This window comes from Sparus aurata, chromosome 12 (assembly GCF_900880675.1).
Source record: "Sparus aurata chromosome 12, fSpaAur1.1, whole genome shotgun sequence".
NCBI lineage: Eukaryota > Metazoa > Chordata > Actinopteri > Spariformes > Sparidae > Sparus > Sparus aurata.
In genome coordinates this window covers 5,337,996-5,355,336 of record NC_044198.1, presented here as the reverse complement: position 1 = coordinate 5,355,336, position 17,341 = coordinate 5,337,996, and the positions used below count along the sequence as shown (strand labels likewise).

Below are 17,341 nucleotides of genomic sequence, written 5' to 3'. Positions count from 1 at the left end.
AATGGTTCACTATCAATTGTAGTAGTAGCTCAGCCATCAGAAATATGTTTGACATTGATAATATGATCGTATTCTAGCGAATCTGTATCATTTGCAATATGTATCACCAAATATCATATTTTGCCAAGGCCCAAGGTCTATACAGTCATTTGATTGGTTTTTAATATGATGATATTTTGTGTGGCTGTTTTTTCAAGCCACTGTGGTTCCTGTATGCATGAGATCATTGATGATATCATGATCATGATATGTTCCTGCTGTGGTCACTTACGGTGGACGCCTGAAGGCCGGAGTTTCTCTTCAGTTCTTGTTCAGTCTGTTTCTTCTTCTCCTGCAGATCAAAAAGCTCAGTGGTCAGCAGCTGGTGACGGCCTTCAATATGCAAGAGTCTGACAACACACACAACACAACAAACTGTTAATTTAGAAAATGCACCTGAACTCCCACATGAATGCTATGCAACAGAATGGGCAATATCGCTTAAAGTCTATATTGCATTTCAGTAATAGCCACAATATCTCATTTTAATATATCAGGGTGTGATTTTCCTCTCCATCCTTCTCTTGCTGATAGTTGATCCTTATACATATTTGCTTGAAAAGAAATTGAATGTTGATGAACAACACTTAATAAAAAAATAGTGCAATAGTCATCCATGAGTGTGATAATCACTACAGGGATATTTGGATTGTGTTTATGAAGGAACAAAAGTGGGAGTTTTTTCCCTTCAAGAGCTGCTGTTTTACATATTCAATATGTTTTAGTATATACGGTATATACACATTAGATACAGCATCAACAACTAAATAGGCTTGGGTACTTTTGTTTTTTCCCCTGTTTTTTAAAGAAGTTGTTCACGGACAAACGGTTAGTTGTGGTCTCTGGATTTGAACTATCCCTCAATGCACTACCCTTTCCCTGCAGTCTCGGCTTCTGCAGTTCTGGAAACAGGAAGCGGTCACCTGCCCACATCAAACATCCCTGACTCACCTGCGGGCTCCTGTAACACTCTTTAACATGAAACCGTTCCTTCCTTGAACAAACACGGTCGTGTTTTCATAGATACACACCGAGCCGATCAGCTGTTACAGAAGCTAGGGGATTAACGCTTCCTGTTTGAAATCCCCAGCGGCAAAATATTCAAAAAAGTCATGTGACTGCTGTGAGCGTGAACGGCTGAGTCATACCAGGCTTGCTGTTAGCATTCTACTATTCAACACGGAAAATGATGGTATAGTATTGAGGTATAGAGAAGTGGCAATAGTACACAAGTGTCTGAGTGTAATAGCAATAATACTTGTAGTAGTAGCAGTGATAGCTCCTGCACTTCTACAGCAGCCGTAGCAGTAGCTGTTGTCCTACTTGCAGTACTAACAATAATTATATTATCTATGTTAATATAACATTAGCAGTACCAAGCGTAGTACCAACAGACAAAATACTGGCAGTAGTTTCTATAGAATCAGCAGTAACAGAATATAGAAAGTATGTTGAAGTATTTTAATGATTATGGAAGTACTAATGGCTAATGATAGTGCTGGTGTTAGTACTTGTATGAGTAGTACTACGTGTAGCAGAGGTACTACTACTACTTGTAAAAGTGCTACCAGCATCAGTGCAGTGGTGGTGGCAATAGCTGCAGTAGCATTACTTGTGGTATTAGTCAGTGTAGCAGTGTGTAGTGGCACAAGTTGTAGCAGCAATACTGTTGAAACTACAGCATTAGTAGCTGTAGTACAGGCTCTAGTACTAATTCTATTTGTAATAGATGCAGCAGTGTAAAAGCACTGTATGCTAGTGTATCTGTACTAATAGTACAGCAGTACTAGCAGTAATAGGAGTAATACTACTAGTATGCATAGAAGTGGCGGTAGTAGTGGAAACTGTACAAAATAGCAGTAGCTAGACCGGCAGTAGTAATAGTTGTGGTAGAATCTGTTTAGTCTGCATGCAGCATGGAAGTAGTTCACCTGATACTTGTACCAGCAGTAGTACATGGTTTTAGAAAATATTTCTTTGAACAGTAGTGTATTAGTAATATAAAGTGCAGAAAGTTCTAGTGGTACTAGTAGTTATTGTAGTAGCAGCCGCAACACAATGATTACTATACTAATACTACAGAGGCAGACATGGAGACCCAGGTGAAGTGCTGCAGAGTGTAAGAGACCCTGTGTCCACTGGGAGGCACTAACCCTCTGTACCGCAGCGTTACAACAGCCGGTGATGAGAGGCACACAAGTGTTTTGTTTGTGAGGAAAAAGAGGAGGCTCATCTGAGGAAAAGCCTTTGATGAACTAACTGATCGAGTGACATCCACATGTAGAGGAAAGACAAATTAATAGAAACGACACAAACAACGACACAGAAACACAAAAGGCCCTCTGGGAGATATATTAACATTCTGTTAATGAGGTTTTTTCAAGGAGCCCGACAGACTCCACTGTGCGCGTTCGAAGAAGTGCTCTGGAGTGAACCTAAAAGACGATGATGATCTCTGATTTACATTCACTTTGTCCCACAGACGGCACACTTGAAACACTGGCGAAGAAAATGTCTGACGAAAAATAAAATACAAATAAAGGTCTTTCAGGACTTTTAAATGTCTTTTCTGTTTCAAGTCCATTCAAACCCAAACATATTTCAATATAAAATCAATATTTTGATGCAAGTCTTATCAGTATCATAATATTGTAACATGTTTCAATACTCTGCTCTAAAAGGCTAAAGGCTTTTCTAAATTCAGTTGTATCATACTGTAATAAACAGGCTGAATATCATTCAACAGCGTTTCAAATCGGTTCCAAAATGATATCTAAGTTTTAACTAATATTTCACCTGTAAAGAGAACTTCAAAAACCAGAGGCAAACCAGGCACTCCAAATAGAAAATCTATCAAACAGGGTGGGGTGCTTGTTTTGAACACTAGTTGGAGCCTGCTGGCTTTGAAACAATGAAAGGAAGTGAAGATACTGTGTTAGAAGTGAAGATACTGTGTTAGTAACAGGAGTTACAGATGTAACGTAGTGCTTTGAACCCAAACAGTGATGTTTTCCTAAACCTAACCAAGTCATTTCTGTGCACAGCAAAGGCTCAGGATGTGTGTATGTGTTACGCTGCGACGGTCATGTTGTTTTTGGGGACGCCGAAATTCAGTTGTTTAGGTATGAGGTTGTGTTACTATTTCAGTAGTCATAAAGGCTTTTTTATAGTTCCTCCCTCATTTGAGACATTTTGGAAGGCCTGGTTTGCTTCTGGTTTTTGGGGTTTCAAGGTTTAACACTAACTGGATTTATGTATTTCACCACTGAACACATTACAGGGAACAAACTGAAGTACTCTCTGAGAACCAACCAGTGAAACAGTTCTACGCTGAACAGTATTGCAGTTCCATTTCATATTTCTTGGATATTTTGGCTTGTTTGTTTGTTTTCGTTGACATGGAAAGATTTCTTGCTATTCTTCTTCTCCACCATGAAATCCATTGGGATGATTTCGAGAATCTAAATGTCAGAATATGCCAGTTGTAAGCATGTTTTTAATTACAACTTTAATTACAACATGCATGTGTAGATCTGAAAGCTAAACTCATATCATCATGATATGGTTTGGCTGAAATCCGGTTTTGAGTCATCTCTCAGCCCAGGCGTCCAGCTAGGTTTGAAAGAATCTTACAAGGATGTCGGATTCAAAATAACTATCACAATACGCACAGCACAGTGTTCCATTACAAGTATAATATCATTTGATCTCAGCCTTGTAATGAAAGCGCTATGAATCTTCTATGTTTGTTATTGTTGTTCAAAATGAAAGCCTTGTGTCCAGATGCCTGGAGCATCTTAATAAATGTTTTTTACAGGAGTTTTATAAGAAATAAGCAGAGTAAGACCTGCGCATATTTACCCAACGTCCTTAGGGGTAATTCTCCGAAAAATATCATTTTTTGCTGTCATGAATTTTGTGTCATGAGGCTTACCCACATAACACAGGTGACGTCTGACTACATCTGAAGTATCCTGCTTTCCACTCCTGGCTAGCCTGAAGACAACTTAACCCTGGAAATCAACTCAGAAATCTACCGGCATGTTTCTGCTACCATCCTTCGGTTCAACGTTTTAGAAGAAATGAACATCTTGAGAGATATCTCGAGGAGATTTCAAGACTTTGAAGCTTCATGCAAATGAGCGACTTTGTCACCTGTCAATCAAAATGATCTTAACCAATAAAATGGCTTCATTAAAACACTGTGCGCGTGATGAGCGATGAGGAACATCATCCATCGGTGTGAAAAGACGGTAATTACCAATGGGTATCTGTATATGTGTGTGTGTGTGTGTGTGTGTGTGTTGTTGACAATTTGAAAATCACACACACACACACACACACACACACACACACACACACACTCTCTCTGCCAGCTGTCAGTGTGTTCTGATTAGGTGCTTACGTATAGAAAAGCGTGAATAGGGCTCCATAATTGCTTGAATGTATGTGACAAACACATTTCACTCCATAATTGCAGGTGAAATGTGTGGGTGTTATTATTTATTTTTTTTTACATTTTTTTTTACATTCATGTATCTCACCACTTGCTGCCTGTCACATATGCAATTTTCACTGTGTCGAGGTTACACGGGATGTATATACAGTGTGTTTATTTATAGCACAAAAACATTTTTTGATGAATAGAATCCACTCCACAAAGTGTTCCAATCACCGACAGAGGTTTATGCTATGGACCTGTATGTAAATGAACACCACTGTCTCTTCTTCTACTTCATATTGCTTGTGTTAAAGTGTTCAACATTCACATTTGCAAAAAGAATAATCTTTTAAAGCCCAAGGAGAAGTTACAGTTAGGGTTTAAGTTTCAGTGCTGGCACGATTCCTAAAATGATCAATAATAATAAAAAAAAAAAACTAGATTTTTGCAGATTTAAGGATAAAAACACGTTAGTTGTTGTGGTGACAAACATCTTGAAACAAGATAATGAGGAACGGAGGAAAAAAATGATGAGAGGAATGCTAAAATGTTTTGACAGGATGAGGAGGAGGAAAGACAGCTACTGATGAAGGTGGTGAGGTAAAATCATGTTTTAGCTTTGTCTTATATTGCACAACCCTTTTGTGTGTTCAAATCAGAAAGTAAGACACGAACAAAAATGAATAAATAAAAAAGGAAGAGAAAGTGAAAGACAGGGAATAAAGAAGAAAAAACAAAAACAACAAAGAAATTTAACGAAGAGGAGAAAATGAAAGAGAAACAATAAAAACGGATTAAAAATTAAGCAAGCCAGAGAAAGTGAAAACATGAAGGCAATAAAATAATTTAAAAAAAAAAACCTCAAGGTCCTCTCAATAGTTTCTTTCTGGAACGTTCGTCACATTTTACTGTCTTCATTAGCAGACAGACTTTGTGTCAGACGTCTCAGCTACATGCACCGCCTGCTGTAATGTCACTGAAGTTACGTACCTAAAGAGGAAACAGACAACTTTCCCCACCTAACATTTCCAAGCTGCATCACTGTCATCGTAACTGTTGTAAAGTCAACTGGATCGCTTTCTTTTTCGTCATTGTTGCAGCTGCCAGCCACGCAGGACAAACGCGGGAGTTTATTCACTCGTTCAGTCTCTAATGGAGACGTGAAAGCAGGTGGAAATGCTGCCAGACTGGATCACCAGTCAGTCAGCCTTCAATTCTGGAAACTGGTGCCAGGCGGCTGACAAAATTACATAGTGAAGGCAAGGTTTATAGGTTTATATTCTATAGCAATTACAGTGTGTACGCAACATTCACTTCATCGCAATAAGTTAAAGCAAAGAAACTTCTCTATTGCCAGTTGAGGTCACGTGATGACAGCTGAGTGAACTGACAAAGACAATGAGAAGTGGTTGAGAGGCGTAAAGAAAGGATCTTTGTTGAAGATTCATATATGTATTTTTCGATCAAAACTAGTGCTTCCGGGCTAACTTTGATGCTCGAATGACTTTACTTGTTTAATTCAAATCTTTGTTTGCTGCTGGGTTCCACCGATCTGTCCCTGCGGTAGTTGAGAATTAGAGTGCGCTGCTCGGATGCACCTCGGCAGCAGTTTGTTTCAGGAAAAAGTCTGATTCCCCTGCATACAGTACATGTCAGTTTGATACGTGTAAATGATCGCCCTCTGTTCCCTGCACACTGTGATCCCTGGCCTCCGTGTTGTTGGAAATGAAGCTTTCTCTTGAGCCCTAAGAAACAGGATGAATCCCTGAGGCGTCTGAGCCTTTCCACCTTGTTGATCGATTTCATGGTCGATATCAGAAGATTTTGAAGCTCTGAAGGGGAATGAGCAGATTATCCCTTTGGAGAAGTAGGGGAAGATAAAGATGAGAGTTGACAGAGTTCAGCTGGATGCTCTCCAAGTTGCCAGTCTGCCTGTTAGTCTTGGCAACAAGCTGAGCTCTCCTTGCATAACCCCACTGTTTCCATCTATCTATGGGAAAATACCAGCAAACAACGCATCTAATCCTTCACAATTCATCTACTCCACCAATGTCTGCTGCTCGGTCTGTGTTGGTTTGTGTGTGTGTGTGTGTGTGTGTCTGTGAGCTTTTAGTCCATCATGCTCTGCTGCAGATAATGAAGGGTGTCTTGTTGTTTTCAAATGGAGCAGGTCAGGACTTCAGGCTTGTTTTGAGATACTCCATAAAATTGCTAAGAGAAACTATCAGCGCTGTTGTCAGTAATGATTAAACTGAAATATAACAAATTGGGTTTACTTTAGGGTTTTCGTATTCTGCGACTGTTCCTACACCTGCATGCACAGGTCAGATCACCCAAACTTGTCAGTGATGGATCTTTTCATGCAACGACTATGACCCTCTGGTTTTCAGACCCGGGCCACCCTGCTGCTCTGGACGCTTCCAGTAATAAAAACAAAATGTGTATTTATAAGATGGTTTCTGAGAAAGGAGGAAGACAAGCATGACCGGAATGTCAGTCATGATGACAGGAAGAGTTTAAATGTTTAGTGTTCCATTGCTGCATATTGACAGTTAGAAATGAAACACAGCTGAAAGAAAACACGTCTTAAGACTCACAAGGAGCTTGTTGACTGAAAGAGGAAATGAGGCTGTGCAATTTCTGTAATTCTATCTGAAGGTGACTGATTTACATTTTACTGGGGCCAGAAAACAAACATCAGTGGAGCGTGGGTGAAACAAGGGTGAGGCTAAGATAGGAAGAGCAAATAGCAAAGACCACGGGCTGATTGGCTGAGACAGCTGTCAATCTAGGCAAAGCCCTGCAAATCATACCTCCCTTATAACCTCTTACTGGAGCTTTGATTTTTAAAATGTGCCTTAGTTAGTGATTGGAAAATGTATCCAATGGACATAGTGAATACAGTTTTGTTTGATTTCTTCGTTCTCACTTGCAACTTGACAAATAAGGCAGCTTGGGTCAACTGTCGGTACCCCTCTAGCATCAGTTTAGGGCTCCAAGATTAATTCATTAATAGGTTTGAGTATTTTACTAAGAAAAAAGAAACAACTCAATTCTGGTTCCATTTTCTTGAATCCCTCTATGACAGTGAACTGAATGTCTTTGGGCTGTGGACAAAACAAGACATTTGAGAATGTCACCTTTAGCTTTCAGAAACAGTGATTGGCCTTTTCAACAATTAATTACAACTTATAGACCAGACTTATAGATTAATCAGGAAATTAACTGACACATGGACAATGAAAATAATCATTAGTTGCAGTCTTGCATCATTTTCGGCTATGCAGGGCTCAAAACGTCGGTTAGGCTTTCAAATTAAGCTTGCTGGCAAACATTTCACATATTATGACTTTTAGACTCTTAATGTTGTGAAATGTTGTAGTTTGGTTAGGTTTGTCCACCAAAACTACTTGATTAGGTTTAGGAAAGGATCGTGGTTTGGGTACAATAGGTTCTGTTAGGTTACTCAAACCAGAAGTTAAAAACAAGTCAACTTTTGGTTACAAACAGGATTTGAAGACCGTTCTCCTTGGTGAAGTTCTGTACCAAAACCACTTTTTCAGGTTTAGGAACAGACTGGGTTTGGGTTCAAATATGTATGTAAGTTCCAATATGTAACCAGACCCAACCACCCTGATCACCTAAAGATGCAGACTTTTATACTTTAAGGACACTAGAGGGTACCTACAGTGTAATAGTTTGAAGTGATGGACCATTGACCAAGTTGCCTGATTTGAATAGTTCGCAGTGAGAGTGAGACTTTCAAACAAAGTTTAGAAATGATTTATACTGACTGTTCACAGTCGGTAGTGTACACGTTAGCTTCTTTTGTAATCCTTACGTAATCTCTTCATCCCACACTCTACCTCGCTCGGCGTGACAAAAGTTTGGTACCAAAGACCATTAAGACTTCACCACTTCACTACTTGGTCGGGATTATGTCCTCGCGTCTGACAAACAGCAGCACAGCTCGCAGAGGGAAGCGACTACTTTGTGTTTGAAAAGGCATCATTATCACCTTGACAAAGAAACTGAATTCAGGCAGAGTTTTAAAGAGCCGTTCACCAAAGTTCTTGGCATGAAAGCAGCTTGATTCCTGCAGCTTGTTAAGGACCTCTCCGGAAAAAAAAACAAAAACAGAATCGCCTTATCTCTGCTCCAGAGTGGGAGCTCTATCCTCTTTCTCCCGCACAAAACCCAACCCTGTCTTGGCGCTGACATTACCACATAAGCCTCCCATAATGCCGAGGAAAACCCCTGTAAAATGAAAGGGTGACGTCTTCTTCCAGTAAGCGGATAGGTGAAGTGGGCAGGGCAACATGATGGGGACATGTAACACTTTTTTATTAAGAAAGTGTAAAGAGAGCCTGAAACCTCCACTTATTAAGCCTTTGATCTGAGTTGTGAAAGAAGCCTATCAGTCTTGGCGATGAGTGCCAGTGTTCCCGAGAAATTAGGAGATTTCCTGGAATATCATCAGAATAATGTGTGCGTGCGGGTGGGTGTGTGTCTGCTGGCACACCCTGAATCCTGAGATGTGTTTTAGCTTGTCTTGTCTGACAGAAGTGAGACCAGTTGAAGTGTTGTTCTGCCAAACGGCTCGTCGTGGCAAGATTACAGAGAGCACGGGCGAACAGGGTGAGGCGGCAGCCACCTACTACCATCTGAACATTTACTGTCAACACAGCACAAGTGGTTACAAAATCTGAGATTCACCAGGAACTCGCACTTTCTCACAGTCTAAATAAAAATTCAAACAGAGTTGAACTTTTTCGACGCTTAAACTGCAGCATGGCGTCCAGACAGAAAAATAAAAAAGATGGTCTGCGATGCCACACACAGGTTTGATGGCGGTCCATACAGATGCAATCATCTGATCCAATAAAAATGATATCGGCGCCAATACTGACATAATGAAGCAGAGCCGATTAAATTCGTCAGCGTACATAAAATACCACTTTCTGTGCTGCTCCATTCGTTTTGCTGTGGTGAACTGAATGTAGGGATGCCCAATGTACTGGCCCGACACATTATTGACCAAATATTAGGAAATCTATAACGTTGGGTACTTATTGCTACCAGGGAAATAATGCAAATGGCTTTCATTGAAAGAGCAGCATTTACAAACTCTGACACGATAGGTGGCTGTTGAAAGTTGGTTCGCGATTTGCCAAGCTGAAGAAGAAGAAGAGGAAAACACGTTGCCATCGGTGTGGACATTTTTTACAGTCTAGGAAAAAAAAAATGATTTCGAGCATGGCCGTTCTTAGCTTTTGAAGATCAATGGCCAATTCAGTACAACTGATAATGCAACCAAGGAAATGGAAAACTAAATAAAGATGAAAATGGATTTGAGCATGGACATGTGGCTACATGTAACATAACACACACACACACCCACCCACACACACACACACAACAATTAATGCATGAAGAAGAATTCACTTTCGTTTTCTGTTTTGTTCCATATATTACTGTTTCTTAGCTACACACAGACACACACACACACACACATACACACACACGCACACCGGCAGGCAGGCAAGATCCTGTTGTTTCCTCCAACCGAGCAGAACCTGCTGCTGTTATGAGATACAGTGGAACTCCCACATTCGTGTTTCAGCTCTGTGACAAAACCCCACAAACCAACACGGAGCTGCCGCCTACTCGCATGTTCAAACACCACGTTAACATGGTCCTCATTTCCAAAAGAGCAGGGTCCGGTTTCAGAACGAGGACGTAAGGATTTTGCCAACGTGAAACATCAATCTATTTCTTTCAGGAATATAGAGATTATTTTTTGAAAATAAGTAAATTTAGAATAAAATAAATTTTGTGTATGGAGTTGTACTTGTATGGTATTAATTGGTGTATTACCCTGCATGGATTTCCTGCTTTAAGAATCCATATTAATACAGACAATCAACACAGAGTCATGAGCTAATTCTTATTAACCAAATGCTGACTGTCAGATTTTATGAAGAACCTTTTGAGAGTTTCTTTTAAAAAACACAACATTTCGGGGAGACATTTTCTTAGGATGACTGAATTTAACAGATTTTTAAATTTTTTATCAGGGAGTTTTTAGTATTATTATCATTATCTTAAATTTATAATGGTATTATTTGTTATGGGCACCATGTTATGGGCTGAGTTAAAAGCAGGGACACTATCGGTCAAACACAACCACTCAGGCTCAGCCCCTCAGCAAACACCCACCCTCCTAAAGTGCCCCTTAACAAGGCCATGAAAATGTCCTCAGAGGAGGAGATGCACCGGAGAAAGAATATTAAAGCTTTCTGTTACTTCTCGTACACAGTAGCTTCCTTGTATCAAGCACATAACGTGCCATTGACTCACTGTGTGTGGATGTTGCCGAGCTCCTGCTCTGTCTGTCTCTGCAGCTGCTGGAGGTGAAAGGTCAGCTCCTCGCTCAACGCGGCAAACCTCCAAAGTCCTCCTCTCCCTGTGTTCTCCTCACACACCAAACCCTGAGCGCGACAAAGGACAGAGGACTTATTGAGGCTCCGTGACACCCCCGGGCGGCCATACAGGAGGCACAAAATAAAGGCTGACTGAGAAGCTAAAGTTTAATCAGTCAGACATGATTAGGCCTTCACGTGATTGTGTTAATAGCTTCCATGGTAACTGCCTCTGCTGTTAACCTGCTTCTCACCCTAACATACAGTAAGTTTGCTTGATAACTGTGTCAGTGTGTTTGCTAAATGAAGCTGCACCAGATGTGTATGCCTCAAACTTACTACACACACACACCACCCGGTTTTAATTATACACGAAACACTTTTGGCAAGAAATTCAAGACTCGTCCCATCCGGTGTGCTACCGTTGGTGAGCAGGCACAATGTGTAAATGCAGTTCTATTTCTTTTTCTAAAAGAGTGGCACAGACCACAGGCCTCAGGGTTTCTCTGACGTAGCTTATGTGCTAAATTAGCCGTTTGGCAAGTGCAAATGTGCTTAAGCAACGCTCGTGGCATGAATTGCCATTTGGTCAACAACTATTGGATGGATTGCCATGGAATTTGCTGTACGCGTTCATGTTGCCCTCAGGATTAATTGTAATAACTGCAGTAATTTCTTAACTTCTTATCTAGCCCCATCATTGTGTCAAAATTTGGTTCATGACCCTGGTACTCTATGAGTACGCTGAACACTGAGTTACCATTTCATCACCTTTACTAAGCTGAAGGGCAAGATGCTGGTAGCACACACTGGACAGGCTGTACGCAGAAAAGAAGTCAAGAAACTGACATTGGCTAAATTCAGGGAGACAATCTAATAAAGCTGCTGAGATCTGACCACTTTCATTGCTGGAAAATAAGACGGTGCCATATCCTCAGGCTGGATTTCAAGTCATAGCTCTGTCTCTGAATGACACACGCAACGGGGGAAAAAAAACTTTGTACTGGCAGTTAAAAAACAAAACAGACAAATGATCTATAAGTCATCGTATAATATTTAGTCTGGAGGGTATCTGATGTGAGAATGTATTCATGTCACAGCTCCAAGAAGTCTGCCGTCTCCGTTTTGTCAGACATAGCAGCACGTTGAGTAAAGACGGATGAATCACCAGCTGAAGGAGGAGAGAGTGGGGGGGGGACAGACTTATTGGAGTTAGATCAACAGACAGACAAGAGGAGGTGAAGAGAGACAGACAGACAGACGAGGGGAGAAACCAAAGGAGACGCTGGAAGACATGGCGTGAGTGAATAAAGTTGGAGTAGGGGACATTTCAATTTGTTTGTGGGTCTGAACTCGTCAAGGTGACAGAGTCCTTCAGTGAGCGGCTGTGGGCTGAAAGACAACAGATCGAATGAGTCATTCTGGCACAACATGACGATCACCCTCATCCTCCCTTGCGTCTGCCTGTCTTGTCTGTCTATCTGTCTGTCTGTCTGTCTTTGGCCATGTGACTCAGTCTGAGAAACAAACTGGCTCCGTGTTCACCGAGGAGCCAATTCTGATTTGCCTTTCAAGCGCGATCTTTAGTCCTCACTGTCCACATCGAAACTTACAAGTGGCTGAGTAATGCTTGTGTTTACAGACAGCGATGGTAGAGACACGTAGAAGGATACAGGGATTCTTACAAATCATTTTCTCCCCGGAAGACAAACATAAGATTTGTCACGTTATTTTAAAAGCGTACCTCTATAGTTTAATTTCTTGTAATTCATCGAGTGGGATTTGGTGGCAACTTGCAACCACGTGAATAACCGCCCGTCTCACCTTACCCTACAGTGGCTGCTAAAAAACGCAATTAAAAACCACAAAGGCCCTCTCTAGAGTCAGTGTTTGGTTTGTCCGTTCTGGGCTTCTGTAGAAACATGTTGGAGCAACATAGAGAACTCAGCGGAAAAAAAAATCTTCTAAAGAAACTAAAACACAACGATTCTTAGTTTCAGACGATTATACACAAATGAAAACATAACTTTAAATATCGTGTTCTATTTTCTGCCAATGGATGCCACATACTGGAACTTTTTCTAAACAAGGCTTCGGGAGAGATCGACCAGAGGGAAGGGAAAAGGGAAAAGACAGCCAGAGACAGATTCCCACGGGCACAAGGGAGGAGAAAACATTAAGTGAGCTGCATAGAGAGAGCGCCGCACAAACAAATCCCTCTATAGATTGTTAGGAATGCAGTTAAGCAATGTCGAGCAATTAGCCCTGTGCCCTCTAGCAAAGTTCGGCGGTTTGAAAACATCAGGTTAAAAAACAAAAAACGAAGCGTCAGCAAAGACACAGAGACGTGGATGCCTCTGCTGGCGATAAACATCTAACAGTTATTACTAGAGGCGTCATGTTTCAGATTCCAGTGAAGCTGCTCTGACACTCATCTTCACCTCTTTCAGTTAAATCTGCAGAGATATAAATACTGATTGGATTACACTGTTCAAGTCCACCCAACTGTAAAATGTTACTTTTAAGTCAAATTCACAATTAAATAAGAATGAATGTTTCTTATTCTTTTTTTTATTCTACTTATATATATCTGGCCCTTTCTATCATACTCTATTTAACGCTATACTCTATTAAAATACACTGTAGTGACTGGATTTTTCAAGGAAGGGTTTACATACACTTCAATTAATCCTACATTTCCTGTCATTTACCTGGTGCTCCTCGGTGACGGGCGACTGTAGGCTGTGAACTTTGGCTTCTATCAGCTGCCGTAGTTTGTCCAGCGAAGCAGGGAAGTCCTCTCTGTTTCTCTGGAACTCTGGACACTGTGAAGGAAGAGAGAGACTGCTTTCACAAATGTTATCAACTTTCATCACAGTAACCCTCGAACGGGAAATCTGCCCTGTGTTTCACAAACCAGCAGCTTTGGCTAGCAACCACTGGGATTCTGATCCTGTTGACGGCTGATGTAGTCAAAACATCTTTTCAAATATGAACTGTATCTCTATCTCTGTTCTAAATTGGGACGCTCAATGTTTTTCACATTCTGCAAACTGTTGTGCCTGAGTGTCTAAGATGCCAACGTCAGCTGGAATCAAGGCAACACCCAACTGGCGGAACGTCCTCCGATTCTTCAACAATATTTTCCATTAGTGTGGAATGGAGAGAAACAAGAATAAAGGGAGAGAGAAGCCGAGGTGGACTGAATCCTGCCCTCCTGACAGAATCATAAGAGGATGCCCCACAAATACCGGCACACAGCTGTGCTAGAATAAGGTTTATCTGTATGACTGAGTGCACTGTTGTCATGAAAACAAGTTATCCTGACACTGACCTGGTCACTAATGGTGCAAACTGGAACAAGCTAGCAGCTTTTACATTTTCTTTTGCAGGGATTTAGCCATTTAAGCGCGGAATTAACTCAAATAAGTATTTCAGCACTAGTTATAACAACATTGTATTATATGATGAGACAGGAGTTATGTCAACAACATAGTTATTTAACTGAAAGTACGACCTTTTCCTGAACCTAGTCATGATGTATTGGAGCCAAAACTGGATCAAGTATTGTTTATTACTGCTAAATAAGCCACACAGCTCATAACATCCACAACTGACACTAGAGGGTCGGGTTAAGTGTGACATTTAGAACCTTAAGGCCACTGAGCAGGCTGTAGCATTGACTAGTTGTTGACATGTGTTGGAAACAATCAACAGATAACATGTGTTTTTGTTTGCCATTGTTTCATTAGACAAGCACTGACTGCCCTGCCTTACAAGTCCTAACTAGCAGGCTGTGCAGTTTGACAGCTGACATGTCAGAAGGGTTTTTGTCCTGAAAGTTTCTCCTTGTCACTGTGGAAGGTGAGTGACAGCGTTCATGTTAAATTATCATGCTTGCCATTGTTTACAGTGATACAATACCTCACTCTGGGCCATTGCTTAAACATGAAGCAGAATGAGTGCCGGCAAAATGAGGTTGTAAGACAAGCGGACAACACCGGTGACTGCGCTGACGTCACAAAAAAAAGAGAAAGTAAAACCAAAAACTACAAAACCTACGTTTTGTATCTTGTATTGACAATGAAGGTTACAAATCGTCTGACTACCGAACAATGGTAGAGGCTTCCCACCCACCATTGTTTGAAACCCACTACAGAGAGCCATTGTGCGTCTCTGTGAAGTCGCTAACGCAGGTGGCTCCAATATATGTTTTTATCTTAAAGGAGCAAATCCATGCTCATACAAAAACTACAGATGGACAGCAGGCAATTAATTCCCTTACTCTCCATACGAGTTGATGCATTCACAACGTGAGTGGGCTGGGTGTTCATGACACAGTGAGACTGTGTTGTCTGATTAAATGCAATCAAAACAAGTCCATTGTGTTTTAATCCCTTCCGAGGGAGATTACATGCATTGACAGGAGCTTGAGGGAGCAGGGAGGAATTTTCTAGTTGTTAAGTGATGATGGGAGAAAGAAAATAAAAAAAGTCTCAACGTACATTATTTAACTAGAGTGTGACCCAACAAAGTCAATACTTCTCAGTCAGTCTCATTATAAAGTGAAATTGTGCCTGGTATACGTGGGATGTTATAATTCACTTCAAGTTACTGTCCAAACCCGTTGACTTTAAATCATGTTCATATACTGCTAATTTGTTTTCCTAATTACATTTCCCAGCGACAAATTGATATAAACTTAATTTCTAGGAGACAGGTTTGTACTGTCAGAATAACATGGCCTAACATGACATGCCAGTGTCTAAGATTTGAAATGACATTAAAATTAAAACATTCCTTTACACAATAAATGCTGTTAATTGCATCACTGATTTTTTATAATCCTCTAAATGTTGGTAACCACGGTAAGAAGATGACATAGAGGGAAGCTTCGGTGAAATGTATGCATGTGCATTAAACAAAATGATGCTGATGTGCCTGAATTGCTAGGCTGCTAAATGAATCAAATCAAATCAAATCAAATCAAATCATGAGAGCTGTAGTTTTTGTTGTGCTCGCAAAGCAGTCGTTGTTAAACGAGCCTTGTTAAAATGTTGTTGTGGATGCCAATACGTCTTGTAATATGGAAAATGACCTCAACCCCAGGAACACGTTATCCGGAGAGATTACACTGAGTTACAAAAGCTGGAGCAGAGGCTAGCCTGGACAAGATGTCCTGATGTTGGCGCCCTATACTTTTGTATTGAAAAGGTCAACTGCAGCTACATGTCTCAGGCTTTTAATTAGAGATGTGTTGATACATGAGTCGTTAACCAAGACCAACACTAGCTAATTCTCCAAATAGTTAGCCACTGACACTTTTACTGACACGAATTAAAATGCAGCTAGCTTCTTAGAACGCTAAGGCAAAAACGCTTAACTTAAGCTAACGCTCTCAGTTGGCTACAGAGGACTTTGCGAATACCAAATTTAACTTGGTGTCAATTTGCTACTAATGCTGTAAAAAGACCAACTTGGCTTCCACACGTCCAAAATACTTTGTTATCAAAAAGGCTAATTGTAGATAGGTGTCAAAGGTTTTTATATAGCTAGACCAACATATCTAAATGTTCAAACAGCGACTCTTAAACAAAAAGGCCAAGACTTTAGCCAGCTCTCTAACAAAAGTTTTGGAAAGATCAACTATAGCTAGATTTTTCCCTTACCATTTCAGACAAGTACATTTAACAAAATATCCCAGCACCAGGACTGTAGAAGAATAACTAGGCTAGCTAAATCTCATCATTAGGCTATGGCTTCAAAGAAGACTGTAGGCTAGCACAGCCAATTCTCTCAGTACTGAGTACAACAAAAATTAGCTCTGACTCTTCAACACTGAAGTCTCAAATAGACCGAGTTGAGCAAACTGTTTCAACACTGACACTTAAAAAAAGGAACTGCTTGAAGATAACTTTAGCTAAGAGTTCAAATACCGTTAAACTCGGCCAGTTTCAGTAGAAAAACAGCTTCTGAGCTGCGAAATGTTCCTGAAATACTCACTGTTGGATTTGGAGAGAGAGAAGTGTTCATGATGAAAGACAGACTCAAAACTAATTTCCTGACTGAGCTCAGACCACAGGGGGTTCGTGTGTGTGTGTGTGTGGGTGTGTGTGTGTGTGTTTGTTTGGTGTGTGTGTGTGTTAGTGGGTGGGCTGCACTTCTGTGTACATGGAGATGACCCTAACTACAACCTCCCCACTGACCAGAATGGACAAGCAGAGGGAGAGGGAGAGAGAACGTGAGGTTGTTAGTTAATATCCGGCCAGAGTTTGTCAGGGTTTCTGTGCTTGATCAGTTTACTCACTCTCCCATGTCACTCCCTCTCTCTCTCTCCTTCTCTCTCTCTCTCTCTCTCACACACATACAAAGAGAGAGAGAGAGAGAGATAGCTAACTGGCCCAAACCAAACAAAGTAACCACCAAATTAAAGAAAACA

The 17,341-nt window shown here is 40.8% G+C and overlaps 1 protein-coding gene across 3 annotated transcripts in view; it reads right to left on the bottom strand.

Annotated features, from left to right (window-relative positions):
• LOC115593208 (cingulin-like protein 1) overlaps positions 1 to 16,973 on the bottom strand; it is a 40,452-nt gene extending 23,479 nt beyond the window's left edge. For all 3 annotated transcript variants that reach the window (XM_030436655.1, XM_030436656.1, XM_030436657.1), the window contains exons 1-4: positions 16,906 to 16,973; positions 13,614 to 13,727; positions 10,841 to 10,971; positions 272 to 389 (exon numbers count right to left, since the gene is read on the bottom strand). In XM_030436655.1, coding sequence (XP_030292515.1) covers positions 272 to 389; positions 10,841 to 10,971; positions 13,614 to 13,727; positions 16,906 to 16,935 — 393 coding nt within the window. In that variant the 5' untranslated portion in view covers positions 16,936 to 16,973. The remainder of the gene's footprint in view (positions 1 to 271; positions 390 to 10,840; positions 10,972 to 13,613; positions 13,728 to 16,905) is intronic.
• Positions 16,974 to 17,341: the final 368 nt, after the last annotated feature.